Source organism: Falco punctatus (assembly GCF_963210335.1).
Source record: "Falco punctatus genome assembly, chromosome: 5".
Taxonomy (NCBI): Eukaryota; Metazoa; Chordata; class Aves; order Falconiformes; family Falconidae; genus Falco; species Falco punctatus.
The window spans coordinates 74361077-74373770 of NC_137584.1; the positions used below are offsets into that span (position 1 = coordinate 74361077).

At 58.8% G+C, this 12694-nt stretch overlaps 2 protein-coding genes across 3 annotated transcripts in view; both read left to right on the top strand.

Annotated features, from left to right (window-relative positions):
- The window catches only part of LOC308064088 (uncharacterized protein), a gene marked incomplete at its 5' end in the record, with an annotated part of 75860 nt that overhangs the window by 20438 nt on the left and 42728 nt on the right, over positions 1 to 12694 (top strand). The window lies entirely within an intron of this gene.
- LOC308064938 (uridine-cytidine kinase-like 1) lies at positions 3 to 12585 on the top strand. 2 transcript variants are annotated; one of them, XM_080390234.1, is made up of 14 exons: positions 3 to 993; positions 1398 to 1504; positions 1596 to 1766; positions 2327 to 2398; positions 2723 to 2912; positions 3023 to 3084; positions 3613 to 3629; positions 4380 to 4478; positions 10483 to 10576; positions 10687 to 10749; positions 10961 to 11083; positions 11162 to 11269; positions 11346 to 11502; positions 11670 to 12585. In XM_080390234.1, the coding sequence occupies exons 1-14, from the start codon at positions 18 to 20 to the stop codon at positions 11741 to 11743; spliced, it is 2313 nt and encodes a 770-aa protein (XP_080246360.1). In that variant the 5' UTR covers positions 3 to 17; the 3' UTR covers positions 11744 to 12585. The 2 variants fall into 2 exon arrangements, with proteins under 2 accessions (XP_080246360.1, XP_080246361.1); XM_080390235.1 differs by having other exon boundaries at positions 1596 to 1721.

The window sequence follows — 12694 nt, forward strand, 5'->3', positions numbered from 1 at the left end:
GCCAGCTGGGGGAGGTGATGATCCTTCCCCTCTGCCCAGCCCTGGAGAGGCCACCCCAGGCGCGCTGGCTCAGTGCTGGGCTCCCCAGCCCGAGAGGGGCACGGCCAGGCTGGAGAGGGTCCAGCGAGGGGCCACCAAGATGCTGTGGGACTGGAGCCCCTCTGCTCTGGGGCAAGGCTGCAGGAGCTGGGACTGCTCAGCCTGGCGCAGGGCAGGCTCAGGGGGTTGGATCCGTGTCCATAAACACCTGCGGGAGGGTGCCGAGGGGACGCAGGCAGCTCTGCCAGCGGTGCCCAGTGCCAGGACCGGAGGCGACGGACCCTAAATGCGTGCCCGGAGGGTCCCTTTGGACCCCAGGACACACTCCTCGGTGTGGGGGTGACACGGGCCCAGGCTGCCCGGGGCGGTGGGGCTTGTGTGTCTCGGTCCCTGGTTGTGGCTCCGGAAGGAGCGGGGGGTCTGGACGGGGGCTCCCATCGGGGCCGGCCCCGCCGCTCCGTGGATGCTGGGCATGGCGCGGCGGGAGGAGCAGCGCCGGGGCGGGGGAACGGTGCCCTGACTGTAGCCGGCAGAGGGAGCGCCCGGGTGGTCCTGGCCCCGGGGCCAGTGCGCGCCACCGCCGCAGCCCGAGGGGCGGAACCGCGGGGGCCGCCGGGAGCCCGTCCCGGCAGCCCCTGCGGCTCGTCCCGGCAGCCCCCGCGGCCCGTCCCGACCGGCGCGGCGCGCGGCGGCGCGGGGAGATGGCGGCGGCGGGCGCGGAGGAGCGGTGCGGTGCGTGGGGCGCGGCGGGCCCCGAGCGCGGCCCCGGTCCCGGCCCGCTGGGCTCGCTGCTCAGCCGGCTGCCGCTTGCGCCGTCCCCGCGGCGGCGGACCGCCAGCCAGTGCAAGCCGGAGCCGCCACTGCTGCGCACCAGCAAGCGGACCATCTACACGGCCGGGCGGCCGCCGTGGTACAGCGAGACCGGCGCGCCCGTGGACGAGGCCTTCGTCATCGGTGAGCGGCCGAACGGGGCCGGGACCGGGCTGGGACGGGGATGGAGCCGGGACCGGGATGGAGCCTGGACAGGGGCCAGGCTGGGACGAGGGCGGGCATGGAGCCAGGACCGGGGCCAGGATGGGCGGGAATGAGGCCGGGACAGGGACCGGGACCGGGCTGGGTCGGGGATGAAGCCGTGACCAGGATCGGGACCGTGCTGGGGCAAGGATGGAGCTGGGACCGGGACCAGACTGGGGCGGGGACGGAGCCGGAATTGGGACTGCGCCGGTACAGGGATGGAGTTGTAATTACGGCTGGAGCTGGGACCAGGGAAATGATGTAGCCAGGCCCTGAGCCATGGCAGTGGTGGGACTGGGACTAGGATTGGACCGGGGAAACGATCGAGCCGGACTCGCCTGCAGGCCTGTGCGGCGGCAGTGCCTCAGGCAAAACAACGGTGGCAACACGGATCATAGAGGCGCTGGATGTGCCCTGGGTCGTGCTGCTGTCCATGGATTCCTTCTACAAGGTGAGAGCTGGGGTCTAGGGGGCCGGCACAGTGCTGGTGCCCCTCAGTCCAGGGGGGCTGGTGTGGTGCTGAGCAGTGGCAGTGCCTGCAGGTGCTGGACGAGGGGCAGCAGGCACTGGCGGCCCGCAGTGACTACAACTTTGATCACCCCGATGCCTTTGACTTTGAGCTGCTCATCAGCGTCCTCCGCAAGCTCAAGAAGGGCAAGAGCGTGAAGGTGCCAGTCTACGACTTCACCTCGCACAGCCGCCGCCGCGAGTGGGTGGGTGCTTCAGGGGAGCTGGGCCAGGCCCCAGGAGGGCAGGCAGGCTGGACACTGTGGGGAGAGCCCCCTGGAAGGGGGATGTACTTGTGGGACAGGGTTAGGGAGTGGGTGCGGGGGCTGTGGGGCCTGGCAGGGCAAAGGGAGGGGGACTGGGGTCATTCATGTGCAGGAGGGTCATTCTGGGGGGATTGGGGGTGTAGAGGCAGGGAAGTAGCACAGAGGCATGGAGATGGATGTGGAAGCAGTGCAGAGTTCGGGGAGAGGCTGTAGTGCAGAGTGTGAAGGAGTACAGGAACTGTGGGAGGGAAGGCATTGGGCAGAGGTTTGGGGTTCTGGAGCAGGGTTCTGGGTCAGTGCAGGCCTGGGGCGTTGAGTGTGGCGCTGAGATTAAGGGCCCTTAAAGGTTAGGTGATGTGGGATGATTGTGGGAAGTCCTACCCATGGGTGGCAAGAGCCTGGTGTGGGTCAGGGGCTGAGGTGCCATCTGTGCCCAGCATTGGCAATGCTGCAGTGTGTGTGAGGAGGGCAGGATGAGTACGGCTTTTATCTGCCCACAGAAAACTGTGTACGGGGCCAACGTCATCGTGTTTGAAGGGATATTGGCTTTTGCGAACAAGGAGTTGCTGAAGGTATTGCTGCCTGATGCAGCTGGTGGCCCATCTTGGTGCATGGTGTGGGAGGAGATGTGCAGTGGTGTGCTGCAGGTGGGGTGGATGCTGTCTTGGCCCAGTCCGTGGTGCCACTGGGGCAGGGTGATGGCTGGGTGCTGCGGAGGGAGAGGCCACCTACCGCTTGCTGGCAGAGCATCTCTGTGTCAGAGGCTTCAGGGGAGGCAGCTCTGGGTGCCATTGCTGGGTTGGGGGAGTCAGACCTGGCTGGGCCATGGGCAAGCGGAACAAGGCAGGTCTGATGGGGGGCTGCTTAGGGGGTGCTCACCCCTCCCAGTTTTCCAGCTCCTGGACATGAAAGTGTTTGTGGACACGGACTCTGACATCCGACTGGTGCGGCGGCTGCAACGCGACATCATGGAACGGGGGCGTGACGTTGCAGGTGTCATCAAGCAATACAACAAGTTTGTGAAGCCAGCCTTTGAGCAATACATCGAGCCCACCGTGCAGGTTGCCGACATCGTGGTGCCCAGGGGTGAGACATGCGCTCTGTTTGCCAGACCTGATCTGAGTGTCGGGAGTGGATGTTCTGGGGTTGGGTTGGTTCAGTGTGCATCTGACCTGGCTTCTTTGCTCTCCTGTCAGGTGGGGAGAACTTTGTGGCCCTGGACCTCATTGTGCAGCATGTGCACAGCCAGCTTGAGAAGGTGAGGTGTGGGCTGATCGATTGCTGCTAGCGCAGGCGAGGAGGAGGAAGATTCTGCACACAAAGGGGAGGATGTGGCTGCTCACTGCCCTGTGCCCCTGGAGCACCCAGAGGGTCTCAGTGTCACCTCTCTTTACAGAAGGTCTTGGTGCAGCTCTTGGGGCAGACAGAGCTGCAGCACGGGGGCTGGGGAAATGGAGATGGGTTTGGGTGCAGTGCCCGCCCCGGCAGTGACACTTGGCACTTGTGGTCTGGCCTGGCCTTGTTCACCTGCTGTCCCCCTTGGTCCCAGTCAGCTCTCCTGATCTCGGCTGTCCCCACCTCACTCACACATGGCTGTGCCCCAGCAGCCCACTGCAGCCTCCTGGCTGGGCCCAGCGGTGGTTTTCCTGCTCTCGGTTTAGCCCCAGGAGAAGGGGTGGGAGCTGTACTGGGACTGCTCTTGGGTGCCTGTGCCTGGCTGATGCAGTGACTGGGTGTCCTCTCTTTCCCCTTTTGCCATGCTGGATGACTCTGCTCTACCACCCAGCGCGAGATCACTGTCAGGTACGTGGGGGCTCTGCCAGCTGCAGAGGGGCTGGTTCTTAGGCTGGGGGTGGGTGGAGGGCTGCCAGCACCCACTCTTCTCAAGAGTCCTGCATCTTTCCTGTCCCTGCTGGCCAAAGCTTTGCTGAGATGCCTGAGCATAACTGCTCTTCAACTGCTGCGGTGGCTGCCCTGCATGTAGCTTCCTGGGGGCTGTCTCACTGTGGCTGTAGGCTCCTGTATGACCTGTCCCGCAGCTACGTTTGCCTTGAGTGACTGGTTCCCTGCCCTGCTCCTGTCCCTTTCTGGAACATGGTTCATGCCCTGAGTGTTGGATTGCCCCAGGCTGCTCCCTTCTATCCCACAGAACAGGGAGAAGTGCCCTGGACAATCCCTGTTCTGTGGGATTTTATGTAGTCAGCCTCAATGGGACAGTCCTCATACCTCAGTGCAACCCGGGCAGCCCAGTCCCGGGATACATAGTAAGGTCTTGCCCGTACAGAGCTGCTACTCCTGCTCCCCAGGTGCTGGCAGAGGCTCACGGGTGCAGAGGCTGCTGACAGCTGTATTTGTGCTCATGGGAGGTTTGCCCGGTTTTACGGGGTGGTACTGCTTTGAGATCTTGTACCTGGGACCAGACCTGAGGCTTTCCTAGGGATCAGGGCAGGAAGGCCAAGTGTGTTCTGGTGTCCAGCCTGTGTGGTAGGTTCTTTGGGAGGTGGCTCTGTCTGCATGTGCTGTGCAGCACTGATCACTGCTTCTGTGTTGCAGGGCAGCTCTGGCCTCTGCCCACCAAGACCAGCCCCTGCCAAAGACACTGAGTGTCCTGGAGAACACACCGCAGGTGCGAGGCATGCACACCATCATCAGGTAGGTCCCTGACTCCTTTGGGATTTCCTTCTCACAGAAGGGCTGTTCTGTAGGATCACACTACAAAACCTGGTGTGAGTTTTCCCTCCTCTGCCTCAGGGCTTCAGATGTAGGTGTGTTCTTGTAGCAGAACTGCTGAACAGAGCTGGCTCTGGCCTACAGACACTTTTCTGGTGAAAAGACCTTGGCACATCTGCTCTGGGGTAACTTTTGAGCCATAGGCAGGCATTTCCTAGGGTAGGAGGAGACTGGTTAGCTCTTTCCTAGCTGGAGCACAGGTACAGTAGCTGGTGGCATGGGGTGAGGTGCCCCTCTCCTGAGGTGCTTGGTTTTAGAGCCAGCTTACAGAACAGACCCAGGTTGCTCCTTCCATGACTTTGCCGCTCATTTGATCTTTTCATTCCCCTTTGATGCACTGTTTTTTTCCAGGTGACAGTAGTGTTAGTGTAGGGTCAAGAGCAGAAGCTTGCAGCGTCTTCGTGTGTCTCGGTCACTGGGTTGTAAAACAGAAAGGAGATGCTGAGCTCATCAGGACTCTTCTGCACCTGCTGCCACTGTGGCTGGCTACCAGCACCTGTGTGTTTTGGAGAATGTAACCTTGTGACCACACGCAGGCTGTGCACGTCCTTGTAGGAAGCAAGGTATTCCTTCTCCAGGCTCCTCCTGTGACTCCTCCCTGTCAAAGTGCAGACTCCAAAGGCAGTTCACAGCAGTCAAAAGCCAGGTGATCTGGCACCTTGTGTGCACTGGGCAGATATGTGTACTGGTGTCTGAAGGCCATGTACCTCACCGCTAGGCTGTGGGCTTCTAGTAGTTCCGAGTTCAGGTCCAGCTAAGGGAACTTAGGAGCAGATATGACCATGTCCCTCCAGTGTCTTCTTGCTCCAGTGCTCTGGCAGTGGCTTCTTCATGGCCTGAGCTGATTTCTCTAGCTCATCTGCTGTCTGAGTGTGCAATGGTAGATGGGGGGGAGGGGAGATCCTGGGGAACAACACCTCTGGAGGCTCAATGTTGTTTGCCTTCAAAGGAGCAGTTTTTCCTTACCCAGGGTTATGCAGGGAGAGGCGAATGCAAGTCTCTGTGTGGCAGCCTGCCCTGTCTCTAGCCTTCGTGTTCACAGGCTCTGGCATGGACCTTTTGCCTACGGCTCCTGCTTCCTTAGGAGAGCCAGCAGCATAACACTGGTGCATGCTGCTCTTGGATGAATGAGCCTGAGCTGATCCATTAGCAGTACTGAGGGCCAGGTTTGAAGGGACAGCAGTATGGGCAGGTGCTGAATTCTCTCTCATCTGTTGCTGCTGTTCCCTTCTTCCTCCATGAAGTCTGCATCCTTTTGCCTTGCCGGGAATGGCCTCTTGTGCCTCCGCCTTTACGCCATGAGTTTCTAATAACCTGAATCTGCTATGACTTAGGAGTTTGTTCAGCTGCCCTGGGGAGGGAGGGGATCAAACCCATGCAGGTTGTGGTCAGAGTCCAGCAGTGCCCCTGATCTCCAGTTACTGTAACAACACTGTGCTGGAGCTGGCCAGCATGAGCGGCAGGGCTGTGGGAAGGCGGACTTCGGCTCTCCCAGATGGTAAATGAAGAACGCCACGTTTATGAGGGGCGTTGACTTGGCCTGTCAGCCACCCCCTCAAATCCTGCTGCAGCCCAAGAAAACAAGGAAAGCTGAAGCAATGCTGTTACTAAGATCTCTAAGCTGAGAAAGTCCTTTGGTAAAAAGTTTCTGTATTTGGTGACAGCAAGGCAGCTTGTGTTTCTGGTGCTTGTAGGTGATACTTGGCAGCGCTCATTTGATTCTGCATGACTTCAGCAAGGTGTGGAACTGTGAGTAGTCCTTGTGCATGACCCTCTGGGCTTCCCTGTGCTCCAGAGGTGCTGCTCCCTGCCTGCTGACGTTCTCCTGGGCTCCCTGGATTGGTCCAGACTGGTGGGGGATCAAAGACATGCCTTTTGCCAAGCTTCTCGCACCTCTGTGTGTGAAGTTATTGTGTCTTGGCAAGTCTGATATCTCATCTTTATTCCAGCTGCTGCAATGCTGTCAGCCCTGTTCCACAGTGAGAGCCCTCATGGAGCTCTGGTGCTCCCACCAATACTTCCTTTTGGAGTGCCTTGGCACACCAAACCTGGCATCTGTGGATCCACCAAAGAGCTATGAGCTAGAATTTCCCTCCAACCTCCCTTTTTCCATACTGCCTTTCCCAATGCAGCTCCCTTGGAGACAGCCTGTTGATCTCTGCTTACCAGGCTGCTGCCATCCAATGTCATTTCCCTGTTGTTCAACACTGGAGGCTCTTGTGTGCTTCAGCCTTCTGTTTCTGAGGGCCCTCCTGGAATATTATGTTGTGGCAGGCAGCAGATGAGCATCTCACTGAGTATAGTCATGGCAGACTGAGGTTTGGGATCTCAGGGAGAAGTGGTTTCCAGAGTGATTTTCTGTTACTGTGGGAAGGCAGAAACTGAAAAATAATCCTGTGCTGGAATAGCTGAATGATTTTATTTAAGAACAAGCTGAGGATGGACAGTGTAATAAGCTGAGTCATGTCTTCCAACTTACAAGATACTTTGGTATTAGGCCCAGATGGCCGGAGTCAATAGGAGCATTTCATGCCACACACCAGGATTCCGCAGTGCCTGCACGGTCCTTTCTGCCACCCAAGAGCCCTGAAGCATCTCAGGCTCTCTGCTGCAGGAGAACATTTCCTTTCCACCACTTGCATCTTGGTGCTCACAGGCTCATGGAAGGGCTCCAGGACATCCCCAGCAGCACAGCCGGTGGGTGGCGTGGGTCACCTGCTGCTTTTAGCAAGTTTGCTCTAGCCTGAGCCTTTGGACTTTGTGCTCTGGCAGGACATGTTGTCCTGTGCCAGAGCCGCCCTTGAGAAGCGGGTGGCTGTTGGTGCTTCAGGGAGGGGCAGAGCGAGGTGCTCCCTGTGTGCCGGGAAGTTGCCAGCACCAGAGAAGGTGGTTCAGACATTAAACCTGTCCACACTCAAGTTTCCCAGGGGCCTGAACATAATGGCTGGCTTTCAGCTACAGACACTGCTGTTCATGAGCTAAGCCGACACCGTGTTCAGGCTCCCAGCCAGATACTTGCTGATCCCTGTCATGCCACCCAGTTCCTGCTCTCTCCTGCTGAGAGTGCCAGGGAAGACTGAGGTCCTCAGGAGGTGCTGGCTGCAGTGCTCAGCTGTGGGCTCGAGGCCTGCCGGGGTGTGCAGGCTGCCCGTGGTTCGGCTGCCCCCTCCACTGGAGGGGATGGACAGTGCCTGGAGCTGTGCGTGGCCTCGGGCTTCACCTGGACCATGCCAGGAGGGTCGGAGGTGGGGTGAGCGGTCCTGGTCTTCGGATGGCAGTGTCCCTTTTGGGAGTGCCTTCAGCACAGAGGCACTGCTGGAGCAATCCTGTTCTCTGACCGCTGCAGGGAGGGTTTTCTGCTGCTGCCAGGGGATGTCAGTGCTGCCCTCCCTTGCAGCACCCCTTCCCCTTTGCATTGTGATGGTTGCGTGTCCCCTGGGTGAGAAGTTTCTTGGTTGTCTTTACCTCTGCATGAAAGGGGAGGCACGCTGGGGTCTTTGTGGCACGGGGACTGAGGATGCCTTTCCATCCCTGGGATGCTTTTTGGAAGCTGCGGAGGAACCTGCCTCTGCGGGATCACTGACAGGCCTGTCCCACGGAGCTCAGGGGCTGGCTGGGGTGGCTGACTGCCCCCGTCCATGGCAGAGCAGCCCCAGTGCTGGCAGCACCAGTGTGGGGCTTGTCAGGGGCGGCTGGCTGGGGGAGGCTGCCTGTGGAGGCAGGGCTGCTGCCGGGCTCATGTGCCTGGAGCTCGGGTGGTGCTTCCAAAGCTGCTGTGGGTGAGTGTGTGGGTGAAGCCCACTCGTGGGGAAGTGTGCGTGCTGACGGCCCACACTGAAGAGCTGTAGGCAGGGTGCCTGTTTCTTCCAGACCAGAACTGATTTTCTGACTTCTCTGGGAGTGCCCTGTTGGCCCCAGGCTTGTTGGAAGTGTCCATGTTAGTTGGGTTTTCTGGTCATTGCAGAGCTTGTGGGTGTGAGCTGCCCATGTGTGGCTGCAAAAATATCTCGGGGATAGTAGCAACAGTTTATCCTTCTTCTGAGTACTGTTGGCTGGGCTGTCTGTCATCGTGGTGAGATGTGAGAAGTGGCAGATGATGTCTTAAAATACAGAGCAAAAATATCCAATGTCCTTCTGCCTCTTCTGGACTGTTGCCAGTTACACCTCTTCCATCTGGAAAATGGTGAATGTCTGTAGTGTTCCTTACGTTCTCCAGAAAGTACCAGGGGTATATGCAGGCTGTGCTGCTTTAGACACAGGTCACGGAAAGATATCAGCTGCATCGTTAACCGCAGTCCTTTGGTGTCAGTCTGCTTCTTGGTTATTGTTCTGCCAGGGAGCCAGAAGCTTGTTCTTGATGGTTCTCCAATAAAATGGCACTTACATTACAGCCTGCTACTTACTTTTTTGCTGAAGCAGCCATGGACTGCAAGAGGTATGAGTGGACATTGGTGGATTCCTTATAGCCATATTTTAAACGACAAGCAAATCTCAGTTTCTTTTCCTTTTCCTGCCAAGTGACCTCTTGCTGTAGGTACTTTGCCTTCAGGCACTTGACATCGACAGTGCTGGTGGAGGTGCTGTTCTGCTCACCAGAAAATACCCTCTTAGGAACATGGGACTAGAACAGCCCTGCCTATCATTAAGTGCTGCACACACTTGTGTTGCTGTGCTGTGAGAGCCATGCGTTGCAGGAAATGCAAGGTTTTGTGCAGTGATTTCTTTTGTGTGATGAATGAATTAGACTACAACATATACCTGTGCATTAGACTACAACATGTACATGGTGGTCACAATGTTCCGAATAAGAAAAGCCAGCCTCTTTCCCCCTCTGCCCCTGGCACTGGGATGCGCGCACATGCACATACAGTTGGATTTACTGCTCCTGAGGGAGAACGAGAGGTTTCATGTGAATTACAGTCCTACTGTGATTTTACTATCTATTTTTATTTATTTTATTTCTTGCTGCCCTCAGCACTTCAGTGTTGTGATGAGGTATCACCAGGTATTTCAAAATCCATCTGGTTCCTGCCAGTAGTTTATCTGTAACTCGGTGCATAAACAGAGAGGAGCTGAGAATGTCAGATGTTTTCCCATTACCTGTGTCAGGTAACCTTGTTGTTCTTGGCTGTAGTGCAGTCTGGTCTTTTCCACATTGAGATGCTCCCGCAGCCAGCTGTCCTGCCATGCCATGATCCATCCTGGGTGGTCTCCCGTGCTCCCCTGACAGGGCCTGTGCAAAACAGTGGCCACTCACTCCTGAGTTTCTGTTGCTCCAAGATCCGGTGTTGCTGCCTGGCGTTCTGCTGCTTCCACCCCCTGTTTTTTTCCTGCCTCTTTCCATGTAGTCAGCAGTTATGTCCAAAATCTCCAGCCCTGCAAATCCTCCCACAGAGATTCAGCAGCAGTTGGAGGTCATGCTCGGAGTGAGTAATGCTGTGCCTCTACACTTGCTTCTGGGGCACCTGCTCACCTCTGTTAGGGTCAGGATGTACGTCTGCACCAGGCTGCTGATGTTATGCTGGCTTATCCCTCCTTTTGGTGGTTGGCTTTATTCACTTGCTAGTCGAGCTAGCCCACCATGCAGAGTCAGCTCTGGACTGTCCTCTGTGTCCCAAAGAGGACTGAACAGCATCATGTGGCATCCTTTCACTTTGTCCCATCTGAATGATCTGCTGCAGCCTTTGTGCCCCTCTTTCAGGGGAACCAAACATGTTTCTTGATCATGTACTCCTTTCTAGACAACACCCTAGGTCTTCAGCAAGCCCTGAAACACTGATGCTTCCCAACTGTGTTGTCCTCCCCAAGAGTGTCCAGGTTCCCGCGAGCTGCTCGGTTTGTGCCAGGCTTCCTCTGGAGCCCTGTTGCCGTCTGCGGGGTGGAGCAGGGACTGCTCTCATCTCATGCGGGTGTCCTCCCTTAACAGGAACAAGGACACAACCAGGGACGAGTTCATCTTCTACTCCAAGCGCCTGATGAGGCTGTTGATTGAACATGCCCTCTCCTTCCTGCCACTGAAGGTGAGTGACTGCTCCCCAGGTGCAGCCACAGCCATGTCTTCCCCCCTGAACGCCTGGGTTATCTGGGGACCCAGCTTCATCCTCACTCCTTTCTCTTCCCCTTCCTGCAGTCGGTCACTGTGGAGACGCCCCAGGGGACAACATACGAAGGAAAGCGGTTCCACAGACAGAGGGTGAGATGTCCCAGCACCTTCCCATGAGCACACGGCCGCCCTGTCTTGGGTCGGCACAGACTGGGAAAACCTGGTGGTTCGCAGGGTCCGTCCCTGTGCAGACAAACCGCGCAGCAGGGCTTGTCCCTGCTCCCGCAGTGCTGGAGCCTCAGGAGCTCACCAGAGCAGCTGCTTCCCCTGTGCAGCACCGTGTTCCTTTTTCCTTCCCCAGATCACAGGTGTGTCCATCCTGCGAGCAGGGGAGACCATGGAGCAGGCCCTGACCGCTGTGTGCAAGGACATCCGCCTGGGCAAGATCCTGATCCAGACCAACCATGACACAGGGGAGCCTGAGGTGAGCGGTGCCTGCTGGCGCAGTGCAGAGCCCCCCCTACACCGTGGGATGGCTGACCACCTCTCCTGTCCTCCTCAGCTCCACTACCTGCGCCTTCCCAAGGAGATCAGTGAGGACTACGTCATCCTCATGGACAGCACCGTGTCCACGGGAGCCGCAGCCATGATGGCAGTGCGAGTCCTGCTGGTGAGGGGCTGGGGGCAGCAGTGGGTGGGGTGGGGGCTGCACACCAGCTGGGCTCTCACCACTCCGTGTGCTGCAGGATCACGACGTGCAGGAGGACAGGATCTTCCTGCTGTCGCTGCTGATGGCGGAGATGGGGGTGCACTCTGTGGCTTACGCCTTTCCCCGTGTCCGCATCATCACCACTGCCGTGGACAAGAGGATCAACGAGGAGTTCCATATCATCCCAGGCATTGGTGAGGGTGGACATGGGTGCACTGTGCCTCACGGGCCAGGCCCCTAGCCCCTCACCCCAACAGCCTAGTGAGGTGCCCTGCAGCCACGCTGAGGGAGCTCCAGGGTGGGGGGAATTGCAGGCGGGGCTGCCGCTGCTGTCCCCTCACTCTGTCCCCTCATCCTCCAGGTAACTTTGGGGACAGATACTTTGGCACTGATGGCCCCTCTGCCTGGTGTGAGAGCGACGGCATGGACTGCTGAGCTGGCTGGCCATGAGACCACCAGCCAGGCTGGCTACAGGGCTGGCCCCCACCTCCGCCCCCAGGAGGGGCTCTGAGCTGCCAGCCTGTGCCCACCCAGCCGCAGCACAGCCTTGCCAGCCCCTGGCTCTCCTGCTCCACTGGACGAGCACCCCTCTCTGCCAGCTGCCCTCCATGCCACAGAGGCAGCCCTGGGGGGAACGATGGCCTCTCCCTCAGCCCCTGGCCGTGCCTGTGGCAGGGAGAGGTGGTCTCCTGCAGCCTGTGCCTGAGGGGCCGGTCACCCTCTTCCCTGGAGTGGAGGGGGACAGGGTCCAGACCCCTCAAGGCTTCATTGGGCTGGGGGCCAGGCAAGCTCCCTTGCCTGGAATCTGTATTTATTTGTATTTATTTTGAGCGGCTGCCCACCTGGTGCTCCGGTGGGGCCGGCCAGCTACTTGAAAAACATCAGGGAGTGGGGATCTCCTCAAGGAGCCGCCTTGTCCCCACCGATCTGACACTCCATCCCCTCCTCAGCTGGGCCCTCCAGGGGCTTGGGGGGCTGCCAGCAGCAGCGGGAGGGCAGGGGCTGCCTTCCCAGGAGGGTTTGATACTCAGACACTCTGGGGGGGACAGGACCACCCCCCAGGGACCATCCCAGCGTGGTGGGCCCCTGGTGCTTCTGCCCTTGCTCAGGTCCTTCATTGCAGAGTGGGAGTGGGGAGGGTGGGGGGCAGGGCCCGGCGCCCCCCTTTTGCTGGCTGAAGAGGCCGTGCTGCCCCCCCAACCCCGGGCGCTGCCCCCTCCCCGCTGCCCCGGCTGCCTTTGTTTTGTACCCCAATAAAGGAGCCGCGCGACCTCCGGGCTGCCGCCTCCTGCCACTGCATCACGCTGCCAGGGGGCTGTCAGCGTGGGGGTGCCTGTGATAGGGGTGTCCCCGTGTGTGATAGGGGTGTCACCGTATGGGGGGGCT

Excerpts from the sequence above, each read along its gene's own strand:
- LOC308064938 (XM_080390234.1), top strand. The coding sequence starts at position 18 with ATGATCCTTCCCCTCTGCCCAGCCCTGGAGAGGCCACCCCAGGCGCGC. Across the intron at positions 994-1,397 it reads GGACGAGGCCTTCGTCATCG|GCCTGTGCGGCGGCAGTGCC; the intron begins GTGAGCGGCCGA and ends ACTCGCCTGCAG. Across the intron at positions 10,577-10,686 it reads TCTCCTTCCTGCCACTGAAG|TCGGTCACTGTGGAGACGCC; the intron begins GTGAGTGACTGC and ends CCCTTCCTGCAG.